Source organism: Haemaphysalis longicornis, unplaced genomic scaffold (assembly GCF_048455015.1).
Source record: "Haemaphysalis longicornis isolate Haplotype H1 unplaced genomic scaffold, Haemaphysalis longicornis Haplotype H1 scaffold_28, whole genome shotgun sequence".
Classification (NCBI taxonomy): Eukaryota; Metazoa; Arthropoda; class Arachnida; order Ixodida; family Ixodidae; genus Haemaphysalis; species Haemaphysalis longicornis.
Window position 1 is genome coordinate 4,353,027 of NW_027526329.1, and position 14,351 is coordinate 4,367,377.

Sequence of the window (14,351 nt, forward strand, 5' to 3'; positions counted from 1 at the left end):
TGCTTGCTGTTCGCACTTTATCCTGAAGTCTTTGAAGGCCCAAGAGTTTCGATGGCTTAGAAAGCTAAAAAAACGACAGAACACTCAACACTCGTTGTTGGGTCCTTTTGTAATGTGAACCACGGATATATGTTTTTTCTTGGCAATAAAATTGCAGTCTTTTTTCGATAAGCCCTTTTCCACAACACCTTTTCCGAACACAGTAAGGGCTGAGGGACGGTTGAAGGTCATCCCGTATTAATAACTGTTTTGTTGCTCGGATATCTCTTTGCTCTAGGCGAACATTGGAACTCTTCCTCCAGAGGACCCCTCGGACTCTCAATATGAGGGTATGGTGCTAATGCAGCAGAATTGTCAGTTTTTGAAGTCACAGGTAGCAGACTCGCCTCTTGAAAGGTAGCTTATGTTTACCTACTGAACAATCATTTCCCCTCTCTAGGATCTCTTTTACACTACCAATAGTCTTTTTGTTAACCTCAGGTTCCCTAGAACGAGACACTAGTTTATCAGACATGTGACCAGGTTTGGAACCTGTCATATTTGGACGCATGTCATTAAGACGGACGGGACGTAAGCTAGACTCAACAACAGCGATTTTTAGCTTGAGTGCAGCTATCCCTTGTTCTGCCTCCTCCTTTCAGTTCTCATAATCCCTGAGGGCATTCCTTTCCTTTCCTTTTTCTCTCCTTTTCCTCTTTTCCTTATATTGCCTCGCGATCTCTTCTTTGGGCAAACCACTTTGTTTAATACAGCAACATCTACACTAAGTCGCCTGGCCTCTTTGTTCAGAGCTAACTCTGCTTGAAGTTTCTCTAGCGCTCGGTGTCGAAATACTTCCGAAGCTCTTCGCGGGTCAAGCCTAGCCCCCGTCCGGCTTTCATTATTTTTTCCAGTCCGGCTATGTCAATTTTGGTGTATGGCGAAATGCTAACAGAAACCATAGCAAGGCTGTTCTCTAAATATTGTAAAATCCGGATCCTCGCAGCCTCGCCCCTTCTGTATGGAACGTTGGGCAGGACCGCGTAGAAAGTCACAAACTCCGACTGCGTTGTCGCAAAACACGCACACACACCAAATTTATTACGTTAGATACGTACACAGTGGAATGGGCACTTAAGCACACACACAGTGTAGACGGGGAAACACAAGCAGGGGCGCACGAGAGCGGACGGAGTTAAAAAATTAGCAGTGGCTTAGCCCGGCTATGCTAGGGCATACGTAGCGTGAGCCATTCAGTTGGCTATTCTTAGCTTTCCTGGTTGTCTAGTATTAGCTTTATTATCATGCTTACTGCTGCGTAAATGGCACACACATGGTATGCGCTTTATGTGACTCATGTATATTAATTTTTGCTCGACGTCTGGTTGAGCCCTGCGGCTCCGGCGCCAGACTTGTCTACTGTACAACAGAGGCGCACAGCTGGGCATGCACCGGCGCTAGTGTGTCTGCCGCCGCGGCTATGACGTCACTCCTCCGGACTGCGCAGACCGCCGAGGCGCGCGCCGCGGCGGCGGCTTTGGCGCGCCTGCTGAGCGTCGTGTGAGGTCACTGCTCCTCGCGAATGCGCAGCAGGGCTCTCCAGAAGCCACGCTAGGCCAGTGTAGCTCAGGCTACAAAAGCAAGAGTCATACTCTTGCGACGATCGTAGAGGCGAGACTGTCGAAAAGATGAATCGGACAGGTACTTCTCTATGGTTGACGAGTTGTAACAGTCCAACGGAGCAGGTTGCCATTGGTAATGGAAGAAGGGTTGCCCCACTGGCCAGGAACATGGTGGTGGCCGATGGCTAGCGGCGGGAGGGAAGAGCTTAGGACTGGTCCGCAGCGAGGGCTCGCTGCCTGCGCTGCACGCCACTGGAACACCGCTCACTCCAACGGGCGCAAACGCTCCTTGTCTTGCTGTCGGCCGTTGCTTCGTTGACAGCGCGGGTGATGGCTCAGACGGGGGAGCCGGCGACCGTCCTAGGGCCTACACCGCGAGGGTGGCTGTCTTGCTGCCTCCGAGACGGAACAGCTTCAATCCCCTCCTTTCTCGGCACTTGCGCCTTTTTTGTGGGCTACACCCGTGATATTCGGGGGATTAGCCCCTTTTCTATTGTTACGATGGAAAGGGAAGAAACAAAACAAAGCGAGAAAACAACGGAAACGAACTGACCGTCCACAAGTGGTAGAAGAGGAGGAAAACGTTGGTGCTGCGCGCTACTCGCTCTGTGCTGATCGCTCCCCGCCTACGAGTTTGCAGCGCACCGACCACCTCATCTATAATAAAGCTCATCTCATACCGTGCGATTGTATCAATTGGTGGGGGAGTCGGGTATTGATACTTCACTGGAAACAGCCGACGACTTTTGACGGAGCAGGCGGATTGCTGGGCTACCGCAGAGAGACAGACATGCTGAACACACGGGCTACTGACGCCGCTGCACCTGGAAGGGTGAGCGTCTGGTCCCACCCGAGGGAACCACACATGCTGTTTGGGACTCCGGATGAGGACGTAGAAGATTGGCTGAAACATTATGAAAGGGTCAGCACGTACACCACTGGAAGCCGGCGACACAGCTCGCCAACGTGTCCTCTGAAAACAACGATGAAAGGTTGTCTACCTGGTTTAATTTTGTTACTCAGATGAAGAAGTGTTTCGGGGATTCAGGCGCTAAAAAAAAGGCTGAACAAACTCTCGCGCAACGAGCCCAGGTTCCTAGAGAAACCTGCAGAACGTACATGGACGAAGTGCTCAATCTGTGCCGCTTGGTTAACCGTAGCATGTCTGATGAGAAGCTGCTCAAGGGAATTGCTGACGATGCGTCCAACGTTTAATAACAAAGGAAGAGCTTGCATCTGCATAGGACGTGATTCGCCACTGCAGGGCATCTGAGACATTGAAAGTTCGGCGAATTGCACTTACGTTCGGTCGTCTTGCAAATGTCCCCACCGTAGCGAGTGTGGACTTCAATTCGAGCCCTTCCGAAGATATGGCGTAACTGGTTCGCAGAAATATTAGACAAGATCTTGGCCAGCAACGCGTCTGCCCCGAGTCACCCTGCCGTCATTCTCCGCTCCAGTACGCCCCGTCTACCATCAGTGTGCATTGCAAGAGTTTCCAGAAGAGCCTCTGATGCCCTCATGTGAGGACGATTCGAGGTGTCGACCCCTCTGAGGATATGTAGCGTCCCAACCGCCTCCTGTTTGTTATAACTCGACCTCCCGGGTCACATATCCCGATTTTGTCCCTATCGCCTACGGCAGCCTCAAGGACACTTCACGAGACCACCTACGGGAATGCGCAATAAACCCGCCTTATGAAACGGCTATGCCTTCTTTCACTTTCTACCGGTCCAGCCAGTCGAGCAACATGCGCAATGACTCACCCGCGTCCGACCGCAGCTTCTCTGCCCCACGTACGCAACAAGCCCGACCACCCTCGCCGCGGGGAAGGCGAGGATCGCCGACGCTCGGAAACTAGGTTCTGCGATCCACGGGGGTGAGGTCGCGAGACGGTCGCTTTCACCAATAACTCGCACCTCACCAATTGATGCAGTCGAAGGGGATGAGATGAGCTTTATAAAAGAGGAGGCGGCCGGTGCACAGGGAATTTGTAGGCGGGGAGCGGTGAGCGGTGTGAGGAGGAAGACGTTGGAGCTGCGCGCTACTCGCTCTGTGCTCACCGCTTCCCGTCTACGAAATCCCTGCGCACCGGCCGCCTCCTCTTTAATAAAGCTCATCTAATCCCCTACGACGGTGTCAATATGTTGCAGCGGCACATCATCACAAGGAGCACGATGTCCTAATCGCGGAGTTCGGCAGGAAGAAGTGTATTTGAAACCGGTGAAAAAAATAGGACTACGGAGCGGACAAGAAGCGATGAATACAAAATGCGATTCAACTACAGAAGCTCGCTGCAACCACTATATTTTCAGCACGTTTCCTAATATCTGGTGTATAATGGCATAACTGGCGGCACGGAAGTGTTCACTCGTCCGACGATGCCTATATCCACTTCAAAGATAAACGAAACCAAATCGTGCTGTAGTAATATTGTGTAAGACACAGTTTTCTAATAAAATGACGATAAAGGTCACTGACAGCAAGTATCTTCATACGATTCAATCACATTTACGATTGACATTGTCTCCTGACCCTGGCAGAGGGCGAATTTTTTATCACGGTGCTGGTGGTTATGCAGTTATTGCAAAAGTACTTACAAGAGGCCGGGTGGATATAGTCGCAACGTCTCGTTCAACACCTGCTCAAGGTAGTTCAGCTTCTTCTTAACTGCCTCGTAATCCAGAGAACCCTTCAAAGAAAGAAGAAATATGTTCGCGTTGAGGGAGATACAAGTTTCTGCTAAATGTGCTTGGGGCAAAGTGTAATCCACAATTATAGTAAAATGCCCGTTATTTTTGTTACTTTTCTTAGTTTGTTTTGGGTCAAAATCATCCCGGTTGAGTTATCTTGCACGCATTCACTGCAGTCTGGCTTTGTAAAGTTTTGAGTTATTTTTTTGTTTCGTGCCTTAACCTCTGCCTTATGGTTTAAATAACTTTCCCTTTAAAGGATAACATCAGGTGTTGCTTGGGAACGTAGGGCACAGTGAAGCCAATAACTAAACAGATCTTTAGGAGTGCTATAATATGGTTGTTCAGCATTGATCATCAATATAAATTTTGTCTCAATTAGTAACATTTAGGATAATCATGGCCAAATATAGTTGGCAGATTTAATTGTTAATTGCATATCATGGCATGAGTCTATATCAGAGTCTGAATTTTTTAGTAAATTAATGTGGATTTTATAACCGAGGATAGGCAAGTATTACCTATGAGACATTTTCTAAACACTCCTAAAAAAAGTTGGCGATTTTTAAGAACTTGTAAAAACACAAAAATTTATGCCCTTTGGATATTGCGGGCATATTAACTTCTAGCAATGACGTATTGCCTTTTTATTGTTATCTGTCCACTTTATATATCCCGTTCCTCTTGTAGACCTTCTACATAGCTTTATTAAATTTCAACGTTGGCACAAAATATGCGCTGTACGTTTTTACGATAGCACACTGTATTCACGAATTTCATAGCCGATCTCTTTACCTAGCTGGTGTAGCACCTAAAAACATATTTTAATCCCAACTTCATAGAAAGGCAACATGAAACAAATCCTCACTGTGATAGTAAAGAATACCTGGTGCATGCACTAGGAACTGTTCCCAGAAATGTATAGCAGACGTAGTATAATATCGGACCGATCAAGCCACCTAAATCAATATAGTTTACCCACCGAATTCTTTACGGCCTCCATCACTTCTTTGTGCACTCTCTCTTGAACATCTTCATGCTTTGCAATATTAAAGATAATATAGGCCAATGCAGTGGACACCGACTCAAACCTGCAAAAAAGGGTGATTTCAGCTTCTAGAAACGAGTAATTTCATAAAACACAGTTACGGTGCTGATGCGTGTCACAAGTTGTGAGATTTTAGAAAATCAGGAGGACAAAATGAGCTCACCTGGCACATATTTCCGCCCTAACGTTTCTAGCAACGCCACAAATAACCTTCATAATGTTGACTTCGGCTACGTCTGATTGTCGTTAATTAGAATTCCTTTGATGTGATCACTATAATTACGAAGTTAAAGAAACTCAGAGTAATATTGCAGAATCTAAGTATTAATACGTTACTCATGGAATATATGGAATATGCTGCTTAAAAGATAGGTGTTTTTTAAGAAACTCAAACACACAGGAGAAATTTTTGTTCTGAACTCAAACTTTTTTTCTTACCCGCCAAGAACCACGCTCGTCGCAGTCGTCGTTATTTCGTCGTTTGTGAGTGTTTTCGACTTGAAAAATCCTGTGTAAGGAAAGACAATATCGTGCACTTCTGACCTGCAGCAACACAAAGAGCGGGGTGGTTGGCACAATATTGTAATAACATTCAAACGCATGCGTGCAAAATTATTAACACAGGTGCTCGACACTCGCTAGGAAGAATGGTTCAGAGACGAAAAAAAAAACACATTTTAAATTCTGGTAGGGGTAACAAACCAAACTGTACCAACGTTTTTGTTTGTTTGTGGTTTAACATTCAGTGATTGTATTTGAGGCTATCGCCCTTAAAGCCGACGTTATGAATTTGCTTCAGCGACTATTTCAAATGAGTCGCACGTTTAGGCGTTGTCAATTGTTAACGACGGGATGCGTGCCTGCAACTCAAAGAGCCCTTGCACATTTGAATTTTAGCACATGCTCAGGCCACGCTTAAAATACCTATTGATCCGTCTTTTGGCGAAATGCTCCTAACGCCGCACCGCATAAACTTGAAAAACGATTATTCACACCGTCTCTTATAGTGAAAATTTAAAGCGCAACAAATTTAGACACAAGACGAATGACACAGGGACAAGCGGTTGTCCCTGTGTCATTCGTCTTGTGTCTAAATTTGTTGCGCTTTAAATTTTCACTATGGAGTACCAACTAGCTCGAACCCTCACGTTGTTACGTCTCTTATAATCAGTCCATTTTTATGAAAGAGGCACTGATTGTGTGCTTCTTTGTTTTAGCTCGCGGGTGTTATCTGTGGAATTACTTGTACAAGCCATGACTAATAAATTATTTTACCGGGATTCAACCCCAGAATGAACTGGAACTGCAATGGCGGAGGACTGCGGTTGTACGGAAAGCGAAGAAGGTTGAAGGCGTTCTGCCAGCAGTGCACCAAAGCCTTCGGTGTATTATCATCGTTTGGGACACGGATATTTCAGGCGTAATAAAACTTCCACACATACTATTTGAAATAATATTGATCACGTTATGCTTTAAACCACAGAAACCGAGCTACCAGCATTGTCTGAGACGTTGTGTACCTACAAAACAGAAGCGAAGCTGTTTGCCTCCAAGAATCTGCTGCTGAACCGAAAGTACCGAATGGTCTCGATAATATGCATAAAATAAATAATGAACGTATGAGTTGTCAATTAAGCCACCAAATGTGATGAGTTAAAGACAAATAATTGAAAGCCGATAAATATGACTTGTGTATGAGGGCAATGTATGATCCTCTCTGCCCAATGACCTGTAGCCAGTAGGGGTACCAGCATGAGCCGGACATCCGGTATGGGGCGACACCAATGCCGTGCGTGACTCTGCTTCCCGTTCTACCAAGAATCAGGAATCGACTGGCTAGGCCAATAGATTTCTACTCAACAATACGCCAAGGTTCAAGGTCGTGTGGTGTATCCGTCTTGTACACAACCGCAGTGCGTGTAAGTATAGCAACGTTACAGGTCGGCGTTATCAGATTTCGCTACATTCGGGGCTAATACCCCTTCCCCCTTCCCTGCGCGTCTTCAAGTTACGCCTGGTGAGAATCACAGATGTCTCTGCGATTCCCTCATATTTGCGCATGTCCTATGCTCGAAATGAAAAAAAACCTTTAACTTTAAAACAATGGCATAAATCACAGCTGTGAACAAATACCTGCTCGCCCATGTGCCATTTCAATATATACACCGAGAAGCATAAGAAAATCATCCTTACAGTCATTTTGTAAAAAATTGCTGTCTTCATGGCTCTCAAGGGCTACAAGTGAACGACCCTTTTCAAAAAACATTGACGCAAAATATTTACTACACACGAATAATGGAATGTTCGTGTTACCCAGCGGCACCAAACCTGCTTAGTCTCAACCTCATGAGATCCTCTCAAAACAGCAATCTGCCATACCTGAAAATTTATGGGGTTTTATCAGAATTACACTTTGGAACCAACTACCAAAGCACATGAAAGCTTCTATTCTAGCCCATTCATTTATTACAAGTGTCAAACAGTACCTCGTACCACATCTGATAAATCGGAAGCAAAAAGAGCGCTCCTTAAGTTCATGAATCCTTCACGGTTATTCCTCTGTTTTGATTATATAAATGTTACCATTATGTTTTGATAAACCTTCGAATAGTGTAATTTTTTGTTTTCTTGTGGTAATTCAGGTTTTTTCCAAGGTCAAGGCTGTACCGAGGTACAAAGGTTGTTTTTGATATCTATGTGATCCAGACAAGTCTACCCATACACAAACAAAGTGTGATTGAGAAGTCACATTTCACACAGGGGATTTTCTTGGTGCATCGCGACTACACCACAAAGCGTCTACAGTTATTTTACATTGGGAACAAACAATGCACACTGTATGAAATATCATCTTTTTTTCTAATAAAACCACCTGCAAATCCAGAAGGTCAGATTAAGGTCTTTAAGGTGAGAATTAGGCCTTTAGTAGGCACCTCAGGTACTACAGTCACTTCGATTGCTCGCTTTGCAGATTAAGCGCGGCCTTGTCACTGATTTATAGGTACATCGTCCCTTGTGTACATCTTGTGCTCTACAACCAACGTCAGAAGAACCGGAGGTGAAATTTAAAGACGTCTACTGGGACCTCAATAGCAGACGAAGAAAATAACTTTGTTCAACTGTCAGGTAGATGAACACTTCTAGCCGAACAGTGTTGGCCCTAAGCAAAGCGCGAAAACTGCGGTTGATGTCTGTTGCGTTGACACGTTAGGGACGTTAAAAATGTTACACGCATCCAGATGTTAGAGCATTGCAAGGAGATGTGTTCCTGGAAAAGGTATAGACACATCAAGAGTTCGGGCGGCGAACCTCCTCTGTATTATTTTTAGCTGCCACAGTCGCGTGTGGATGCCTGATGTCAAGACTCAATTACCAGCATGTACAGGTGCAAAAGGTGACACCGCCTTGCGTTTAAGTCTCTGAGGGTTACCCAATGACTGCCACGAAAAAAAAGCGAAATCGGGACAGGGCATTTTTTAATCTTACCGAAAAGGACAACTCTAGAGGAACCGCACCTGAAGCCGTCAAAAGCAGCTGAATTTTCGCTATCGAGCATGGCAACCAGTTGCAGGAGGCATTTCGCCATATCTAATCATTGATCGTACGCGTAAACGGTGACTCTAAAAATGGTGACGGTGGGAGGGCCCTAAGAATTCCATGCGAGGGATCGCAAATGGCCGGTAAGTCAGCTTCACTGAACGGGATCACTGCGTTGACCTAACATAGCTCCAGATTCTGACGGGCTGCGGGGACGGAACATCCCGCGTGGAAAGAGTTTACTTCTTTAGATACTTTTCTACGTTATGTTCTTAATTTTTTTGCCTATGTCTTTCTTTTCCACGTGAAATTTTTTGTTTGTCCGCAAATATTCACTTAAATCAATTCATTTTATTTTCTAGATAGATCTATATGGATATTTCTGCGCGTAAACAGCTGTTCCTCACAGTTTTCCAAAAAGTAATCATGGGATGCGCACATCGCGCAGGTGATGTCAGACGGAGGAAGTTGGTGCTATGAGCGAAACACTGGCACTTTAAACCGCAGCGCGTGTGAAGCATGTTTGGTCAGACGGAGCCGCGAATGAGGCTTGCGATCCGACAGTGTGCAGTTGCGACACTGCGCAGTCCTTCAGGTCTGCGAAAAGATCGGCGTTCGTTTCTTTCGTCAGATGTAGATCCGAGATAACACACCTGGAGTGTTCAAGCACGGTGAATTGCTGCGGGCACGTCCAGATTTCCCACTTGTTTTTATTTCAGGCGATTCGTGGCTTGCTGGTGATTAGAAACGTCAATTCATCCTTCTTCGGATTAAAAATTTATGTGTGTCAATTTTGTGAAAATGGCTTAGGAAAATTTGTCATTTAAAAACCGACATAAAAACAATCGCGTTACAGTTTCTAGCTTGTTCAATTACCAAGAAATGGCGGCTGCTGTCGGGATTAGAGAAAGTACCGGTAGGCAAGCGTGCAAAAGAGTACGGTGCGGCCCCTTTTCAGTGATTGATCACGTTTCAGAAAGAGGTTTGATTTTACCGCTTGCTATAGTTTAAACCAGGGGAAGAGAGAGAAAGAGAGAGAGAGAAAACGCATTTATTGAAAGCTGAAGAAATCATCCGAACTAACGGTTGGGCTTACTACTCCAGATGAGGTGAATACAGTGAGGTGACAGCGAAAACTAGAGACAAAAAGAAAAGAAAAGAAAGAAAGGGGAGTGAAACAGGAAATGCACATTTATACAAACTTTACATGCTCAGAGGGTTCACAGAACGGGAACACTTATAAGCTAAATCTACGTAGCCTGAGTTGAAGCCCAATTAAGGCTCCGAAGTTGCCCATTCAAAGTGTACGCCGTTCACCTAAGACTCCTCACCACGGTTGGCCGTTGAGTAAGTATAGGGCCAAAGGGTTCGTGGTGCCGCTCCTAGCCATCAATAAGTTTGTTACAGGAGCCCCGTGCATTTTCTGAAGTCATTTTTACTTTACGACGGTAATCCATGGTGAGGGCTTTATCTTAGCCCGAATGATGCCGCTGGTCTATATAGCAAGTCGCTCAGATATTTGTGATAATCCTCTGACCGTGTTTACGAACGCAGGGAACACCACACCAATCACGCCTTGCTGCACAATCCCTTCAAAATGGAAACGGTACAAGAGAAGTTCTGACGCTGTGGTTGAAGTGCTGGTGCCGTCGATTCATGTTAGCGGAAGCGAATTCGTGTCAAAGTGGCCGTTGTGGATGGCTTCTTGGTGTACCTGTTTTTGCGGAGATACATTTCGCCAGTATTTTTATGGCGTTTGAATCGCCCGTAATGTGGCGGTATTAAAGTGGTAGAGACCCCTTCATTCAGTGAAGATTTCGTCGACCGATGCAGAGGTTTAGAAGACAACACAAAAAAAATTATAACCGATGGCGTTCCCATCCCTCACTTGCATGAGTATTCCAGAGTAAAGCGAAACACAGCGCGAGTACGTTTTATATGTACCATCATGCGCCTGGCGTTGATAATGCATGATGGAGGAGTTCTTGCTTCGTGTAAACGTTACGGCCGACGGGTTTCCTAAATACCCTCTCAGGTTTTCTTTTGCAAAATTACCGAGCTGGACAGTGTCAGTAATGCGTCTGAGAGTGCGTTCTGTCTGCTACATACAGAAGAATGTTAGGGTTGTCAGGCCCAACAATAACAGCTGCTTGTTGGGCTGCTTCAGCGCTCAAACAGGTTTTACCAGTTTCAGACTTTGACCAGTCTGTTCCGTAGGACGTGTCATGAGAAATAAGGATTGGCTGATGTAGAACGGACCCTATGCGGATTTTGATGGCCAGCAATACATCGCAGAGAGTTCAATAAAAGGCTGCTTGCTAAGCTACTCGGTAGTAGGGTGTACTGAAACCAGTTCACAAGGGCGTTAGAGCGGAACATACCCAGTAATACATCATAGGCAGTTCAACAAAAGGCCACTTACTAATCTATCTGGTATAAAGGTGTAACGAAACCAGTTCACAAATGGGAACACCAGATGAAGTGGCGTAACCAGCTTACTTGTGTATAGGCATGCATGCGGAATAGCATCATGGAGAGCTGTAGCATTTTACAACAGTTAATTTTATTCACGCCGCATCGTCCTTTTCGTCTTCCCTCTTATTACCATAACATCTCGTCTCCTTTTGCGCTCACTCATTGTTATTTGTTAGCATTGCATTCCAATTTCTGCCCTACTGAACGCCCACTGCAATGGGTCGTGAATAATGCCCCCTAAGGAGAATGCGGATCTGTATATCTAATTGACGCACGAACGAATTTTTTTGTTCCCAAAAGAAACAAAGCATACCAAAGGCATGAGGTGCGCAGATAAAATACAACGCTGTTTTTTGCACGCAACCTCCCGTGGGCACCACACCTCAAGAGCAACTGTCGACATAGCATACCAGTTGGCCTTGGTGTGTCCTCCTCCACATTAGAGCTCTCGACGTACTCTGCATCGATAAGGTTTTGCAATAGGTCGGGCCTCCTAAGCTGCAGTGGAAAAAAAATCAACTAATCACAAAACGTTTTAAGCAAGTCAATAGCTAAACACAACTTGTTAGCGTGGTGAACGTGCAGCTCCCGCTTGGACACCAAATATGGTTCTACAAATCAGCAGTCAAAAATGACCAGTCCGCTGAACGAGTGACCCCGAAGTGAGGATTCGGTAGCATAAGCCAATGATATGCTCCGCGTTTCTTCGCCATCGTCGCCTCCCTATCCACCAAGCTATGGTTACCGATACAGCACTTTCCCACACCTCACTGTCCTTGTGCACACAGACCCACAACAAATTGGCCTCCACTCACTGCCACTCATGTGGCGCACTGGACACCCTGTTCTACACCCGAAATCGGTGTCCGGGTGATCCCCTCTCACTTTACTCCTCGCTCTCTGACCTGGAACCCCAGGACCATCCCTTACCTGGCAACCAAAGATACGTTCACCAAGGGGGCATTTAAAGGGACACTAAAAGGTGCAAAGAAGTTGGAATGTATCGATAGATTGTGGCTTTGATAATCTAAATGCGCCATTGTAGCGAGTAGCAGTTGTTTAATAAGGCAGAAAACTCCATAAACCTGAAAACAGAAGAAGACGCCCAGTACTCTTTTGGGTACTATGCATGCAGTAGGGTTCTATGCATGCAGTAGGGTTGATTGGTGGTTACATTTTTTTTGTTTTGTCCGAACAAGTGTCCGCCACTTGGTGGTCTACACAGGCCCACGCACTTTGTTTCGGCTCCCGCTTCTCGCTTCGCCTCCCGCGGACGAGCTCCTCCTGGCGACCTCATTTTTTTCTGGCTACCTTATCTTCCCACCAGGGTGCGCCTGATACCACTTTAATCGTGCTCTATCCAAGAGGTGCGGTACCCTGTCTATTGCAAAATTCACCACCGACCACGAATGGCTAACCCTAACGCCACAGCGAGGAACAGCATCGGCCTCGCCTTCCGCCGCAGCTGCCTGCAGCTGCCGGCTGCATCCCACGAGCGCAGCTCATGACATCTCCATTTTGGATTGCGGCGACGAGGAACGTGCAGTGCTCCCAGCCCACAGCGAGCATTCTTCTCTACCGACAAACCCTTGGATACGAGTTATTAGCAATTGATCCCAACGCAATGCATCGAAACAACTAAAGACGGACCAGAAAGCGCTCCCAATGGAAGCTCTAAGACTTATTACTCTGCGTATATCGGCCGAAAGGTTTGTCGCAGTAATACGCCCGACCTGCAACGTGTGCATCAAAAACAGCGCCACATCTGAAATAACGAACAGCCTTGTCACCACCACCGGGTTCAGTCGCGCATACTTCATACGCCACGCAACTGCCATAAATCAAGACGCGACGAAACTGGTACTAATCGGATCCAAGAAACGTGACCTTATCCACTGCATATCCTGAAGCTGTCATTGACCATCTTCTCCCACCACATACCAAGTTCGTGAGTACATGAACCCCCCCGCCCCCCCCCCCCCCCGGTCAGCTGGCGAGGCATTATAATTGGCGTTTCGGGGGAAACCGACCTGCGGACTGGTCAAGAACTGCTCGCCTCCAATGAACTCTACCTGCCTACGCCCGTTTTGTGGGCCAGACGACGTCGGTCCTACTTACATATTACGGCTATCGTGTCCCATACTACGTCAAACTGGGATGTGAGCTCGTCAGGTGCCGTGCTTATCGCTGCATGACGCAAGTCTAGGTACTGTGGAGGGACGGCACGCCGAAGACATGTGTGCCCATCACTCTCTCAGACGATCTGTGGACTCTGTGCAGCTGTAAACCTCTCTGCTACTCACCATTGTGTCCCGAAATGCAAACTATGCGATGGTCCCCATACAACATCAAAAGGACTGTCCACAACGTTCTTGTCCACCGATCAGACCCTCGACTCACACTTCGCGACAGACTTCCACCAAAAACTAGTCCACTTCCACTTCGCCACTAGACAAAGACAACTTGTCGGCTCTACCCAAGACCAACCTGCGAGTGCCTCACCACCAGGTGAGCTGGTCAGCTGTTCTTGCTCCTCTTCCACGTCTCTTACCTTTCCTTTATTGACACCCCCTCCACTTCCACCAACCGCCAATCACACCCAACACAGCTGACACTCGAATATGAACTACTGCAGCGGCACAACCGCCTCGCTGAACATTGTTGCTGGCCTCGAAACCCACCTCGTAACCGATATTGACCTCAGGTTAAAGACCGCGGTGTCCACACCAACATCATACACCAAGCACAAGCCCCTATACACGCTACATTATCCATACCCAACGGAGAACAAAAATTCATGCAAGCACATCCTGATCCACAGCAACAACCCGAATTCTCTCCTGCCACACCGATAATCAAAAACGCTAAGCTCGTATTTCCACCCGCACTCACAATCCAACAAACACACACTTCCAAGGACACTAGGACAACACCGGACTGACGAAGACACAACCCACCTTCCCGCTGCACATCCTTCAATAGAATTGCCGATCTATT

The 14,351-nt window shown here is 46.5% G+C and overlaps 1 protein-coding gene across 3 annotated transcripts in view; it reads right to left on the reverse strand.

Annotated features, from left to right (window-relative positions):
- Nucleotides 1-14,351, reverse strand: part of LOC144172989 (cytochrome P450 3A8-like) — a 101,331-nt gene that overhangs the window by 39,319 nt on the left and 47,661 nt on the right. For 2 of the 3 annotated variants that reach the window (XM_077701583.1, XM_077701582.1), the window contains exons 8-11: nucleotides 11,765-11,852; nucleotides 5,781-5,850; nucleotides 5,277-5,385; nucleotides 4,202-4,293 (exon numbers count right to left, since the gene is read on the reverse strand). In XM_077701583.1, coding sequence (XP_077557709.1) covers nucleotides 4,202-4,293; nucleotides 5,277-5,385; nucleotides 5,781-5,850; nucleotides 11,765-11,852 — 359 coding nt within the window. The remainder of the gene's footprint in view (nucleotides 1-4,201; nucleotides 4,294-5,276; nucleotides 5,386-5,780; nucleotides 5,851-11,764; nucleotides 11,853-14,351) is intronic. The other variant, XM_077701584.1, reaches the window with a different exon arrangement.